Source organism: Austrofundulus limnaeus, unplaced genomic scaffold (assembly GCF_001266775.1).
Source record: "Austrofundulus limnaeus strain Quisiro unplaced genomic scaffold, Austrofundulus_limnaeus-1.0 Scaffold1220, whole genome shotgun sequence".
NCBI lineage: Eukaryota > Metazoa > Chordata > Actinopteri > Cyprinodontiformes > Rivulidae > Austrofundulus > Austrofundulus limnaeus.
This window is the reverse complement of record NW_013953622.1, coordinates 20,629-25,271: the sequence shown is the minus strand read 5'-3', so window position 1 is coordinate 25,271 and position 4,643 is coordinate 20,629. Positions and strand designations below refer to the sequence as shown.

General features: G+C 40.3%; 1 protein-coding gene across 1 annotated transcript in view; it reads left to right on the top strand.

Moving 5' to 3' along the window:
* The window catches only part of LOC106534611 (phosphatase and actin regulator 4A), a gene marked incomplete at its 3' end in the record, with an annotated part of 41,545 nt that overhangs the window by 33,596 nt on the left and 3,306 nt on the right, over positions 1-4,643 (top strand). The window contains 3 exon segments of the mRNA XM_014031305.1: positions 2,466-2,639; positions 2,723-2,803; positions 2,899-4,311. Coding sequence (XP_013886759.1) covers positions 2,466-2,639; positions 2,723-2,803; positions 2,899-4,311 — 1,668 coding nt within the window.

The following is a 4,643-nucleotide window of genomic DNA, read 5'->3' as shown; positions in this document are numbered from 1 at the left end:
CTACACTGAACACAAACTTATAATCTGTTAGAAAACTACACTCTGAACACAAACTTATAATCTGTTAGAAAACTACACTCTGAACACAAACTTATAATCTGTTAGAAAACTACACTCTGACACACAAACTTATAATCTGTTAGAAAACTACACTCTGAACACACAAACTTATAATCTGTTAGAAAACTACACTCTGAACACACAAATTTATAATCTGTCAGATTATAGACACAACGTTTCTGGTGGCTCAGAGACAAGTGTGGAGGACGAGGTTTGTTCACTCAGGACAGGAGCTGCAGGCTGACCGCTGTTAATCCTGCAGCTTCACCGACGTCACAAAGCTCCGCCCTGCTCTGCTCTGATTGGATAAAGCTGTGGGGTTCGTTTGATTTGTTGAAAGCAGCGTCTGTTTAAACCTGTGTCAGACTGGGCAGCTTTGATGAGACCGCAGCAGAAAACAAGCAGGTTCTCCAATATGAGCAAAATGARGTCAGTCATGAAATTAGCATGTTATGATATACTTTATTTTCCTGGGCAAGTTTTTTTTTACCGGTCTTATCGTGAATGATATGATACGGCCTGGCCCTGCTGTCACCTTCCCTTGTTTTTGTAGCACACTGAAGACATTTGGTTTAAGATCAAATGTTGAGCTTAACTTCAGCTTCACAACTCTTAGGCTTTAACATCTACATGCAGAAATAACAACTCCAAACTTTCCACACTTTGTTTGAACCCACCAGTTTTTCAAATAAGCTAAACTATTGGAACATGTGACTGACAYGTGTTTTTTATTGACCAGGTGTTGCCTTTAAGGATGATTGTTCAAACATTAAATAGCTCTGCATGACTAGTCTTCTTTTTAACCTGGTTTTAAACCTATAAATGAAGTTTTTTTGTTAAAGAGGATAAATCCACATGAAGACCAGTGAGCTGTGGGCAAAAATCTGAGACAAGAAGGAAAATCAATCAGAGCCATTGGATAAACATTGGGCGTAGCAAGCACAACATTTAGGAATGTCCTGAATAAAGAAACTGTTGGTGTACTGGACAACAGACGTCCAACATGTCCGCCAAGGTAAAAAACAGTAGTTGTTGACAGGAATGTTGTGAGAGCTGTAAAAAAAGTGATGGAAAGGCTGAAGTGTGAATAAAGAAAGGAAGTGCTGATTGAAACACAGTCTCCTCTGTGAAGCATGGTGCAGGTGGTGTCATGGCTGCTTCTGGAACAGGCTCGTTAATATTTATTAATGATGGAGCTGATGATGGCTGCAGCAGAATGAATTCTGAGGTGTACAGAAACATTTTGTCTGACAATTTACAGAGAAATGAATCAAAACTAATCATGAGGATTTTATCATGCAGCAGGACAATGAGCCAAAACTCTCTGCCAACAAAACAAAGGACTTTATCAGCAGATAAAAGAGGAAGGTTTTAGATTGGCCTAGTCAGTTACCTGATCTCAACCCTGTACAGCATTTCACCTCCTGAAGAGAAAACTGAAGGGAGAAACATCCTGAAACAAACAAGAATATTAAATATATTAAATATGAATTGCATTTTTCGTTCCATTATTTTTGCTCACCTAAAAATGTTGTGCTGATTACAAAAAGCTGTTTAACACTTCTACATGTAAATACTAGAAAATAAAAACTGACGTTCAGAACTCGTCTCATGCTCATCTTTTGATCTGAAACACAAATGTCTTCACCGAACAACAAAAACAAGGGAATGTGACGTGCTGTTCCTGTACTTTTAGAGGGGACTCTAAGTGAGCGCAGCAAACTTTGAAAACTGAACCAGAAGTGTTACAGTGCTACTACTGCCCAAACTTCCAACAAACATCAACTTTCTTTAGAAACCCAACAATAATGTGGGACTTTATTTTGTAATCTAAAGACCCTATCACACATTATAGATAAATTATACTGACTTAGGAAGATTTTGTTAAGAATAATTTACTCATACAGTACAGGTTATATATAGGTTTTGATCAAATCATTACTATTGCAGTATGGATACGTCTAAAAGAGCCTCTGTGTATATTTTTATTATTCTCTATTCAGCATAATCTTCAGTGGTGGACAAAATTTTAATAAGGTGGTATAAGTTCTCTAAAGTGTGTTACAGGGCCTTAAGATTTTGGAGCACAGAAACTAGACTCTAAATTTGAAAGGAAAACTATTAGCTGTATTAATAAATATTTAATATTTAAACACTTGGTAAAATTTAAAGAAACCTGTAGAAAATGAACACATTTCATAGAGCCTCACAATATTGTGGAAGTAGTAGTAGTATTAATATAGACTTACATCAAACTATTAATAACTAAAGGTCTGATATTTGCAACAAAGTGCATTCTTATTAAAATGTTCCACAAGTTCAGCCAGTTTTGTTATTGGTTGTATGTTTTTTGTTGAATGGTTTTCTGTTTTCTTAATGCTTGTCTTTTGTTTTTGTTCATGCAGACGACGAGGTCGACTTGCAACAGACCACAGCAGGGGCTGAAGAAGGAAACTCAGGTGATGCAACACCTCCACCTAAGCAGAAAGGCAAGTTTTCCAAAATGGGAAAATTCTTTAAGAAGCCCTGGAAGTGGAAAAAGAAGAAACCAAGTGACAAGTTTACAGAAACATCTAAAGGTATGCTTTGTACAATTTATTTTCTTTTTACATGTTGTGTGCGTAATATTTTCCTTGATTAATGTCCATCTTCCCTTCCTCAGCTTTAGAAAGAAAGATTTCTGTTAGGAAATCTCGCCAAGAGCTTATTGATAAAGGGGTTTTGCAGGAAATCCCAGAAAATGGTAGGTAAAGTTCATTTTGTTCATCAATATCTTAAAGATAGAAATTACATTAGTTCTTTTTAATTATGCACATATGTACTTCTCCACATGACTAGAAAACACTGATGTGAACCATTCCAAACCCCCACCAGTAAAAAATGGACATCCTGTGTCAATGGACATGGACAGAATGTCTCAAAGGGAGACTGACATCAAGGAGAGCCTTAAGGTGCCCCAGGGAGATGAACGGCGAAGTAGGTTACCATCAGATGCTTCTCGAACTGGCAGGGCACCTCTAGATGTGGACTATCATGCAGGACTCTCTGTGGATGTGGACAGGAGACATCGTCTTTCATCAGATGCTGAGAAGAAAGGCGGATCTCTTCCTCGAGGATTGCTGCAAGACGATAAATACCGCAGAGACGACAGGAGAGAAGTCAGAGAGAGAAGAGATGAACGGACAGACAGAGACATTCGAGAAAAGAAAGACCGGGATGAGAGGGAGAGGAGGGATAGGGATGAAAGAGAACGAAGAGATCGTGAGGAAAGGGAGAAAAAAGATCGAGAACGAGAAGATCGAGAACGACGAGATCGAGATGAGAAGGAGAGGAGGACTCGAGAGGAAAGGGAAAAGAGGGATCGAGAAGAGAAGGAGAAGAAGGATCGAGAACGCGATGAAAGAGAGCGTAGGGATCGGGAGGAGAGGGAGAAGAAGGATKGAGATGAGAAGGAGAGGAGGATTCGAGAGGAAAGAGAAAAGAGGGATAGAGAGGAGAGAGATAGGGATAGAGAACAAAGAGATCGAAGGGTTCACGATGAGAAGGAGAGAAGGGATCGGGATGAAAGGGAAAGGAAAGARCGTGATCGGGATGAAAGGGAAAGGAAAGACCGTGATCGGGATGAAAGGGAAAGGAAAGACCGTGATCGGGATGAAAGYGAACGGCGAAATTGGGATGAAAGAGAACGAAGAGATCGCGAGGAGAGGGAAAGGAAGGATCGGGATGAAAAAGAATGGAGGGATCGAATTGAGAGGGAAAGGAAAGATCGAGATCGGAATGAAAAAGAACGGAGGGATCGAGATGAAAGGGAAAGGAAGGATCGAGATCGCGATGAAAAAGAATGGAGGGATCGGATTGAGAGGGAAAGGAAGGATCGGGATGAAAAAGAACGGAGGGATCGAAATGAGAGGGAAAGGAAGGATCGAGACCGGGATGAAAAAGAACAGAGGGATCGAATTGAGAGGGAAAGGAAGGATCAAATCCATGACGAAAAACAACAAAGGGATCAGGACAAAAGAGAACGAAGGGATCGAGATGAGAGGGAAAGGGGAAAGGATGAAAGAGAATATGAAAAGAGAGGGAGACCAGTGCCTCAGCTGTCTTGGGATGACTCGCACGCTAAAGCTAGGACCAACCAGGACCTACCTAAAATGGACCTGCAACCTCACCTACAGAGGAGTTCCTCTGCTGAAGTCCGAAGGACCACACTGCCCAGATATGACAAACCTGCAGAATTTCGAAGTCGCATAGGTAAGATATTTCTCTTGATGAAATAGATAACGTTGCCCTATGTCATTTACCTCCTGTAGTTCTTTAAACACTTGTCTCTTCTACCAAAATTAGGGTAACCTTTTTTCTGTCATGTRCTCATTGCTGAACATTCTTCTTTGGTAGCATAAAATGTTTAAAGGTGCAGTAGGTAACATAAAAAGCGTATTTGTTGGTGCTGATGGTGAATGAACAACCCAAAGTTACAGGAGAACTGCCAATTTTTGAGAGTTCTGAATGTTCCATGGCCGTTTATTATTGGTGGCTCTGCTGTTCAGTCTGTGTTCATAGGAGGCTCCGCTGTAGGGGGTGGG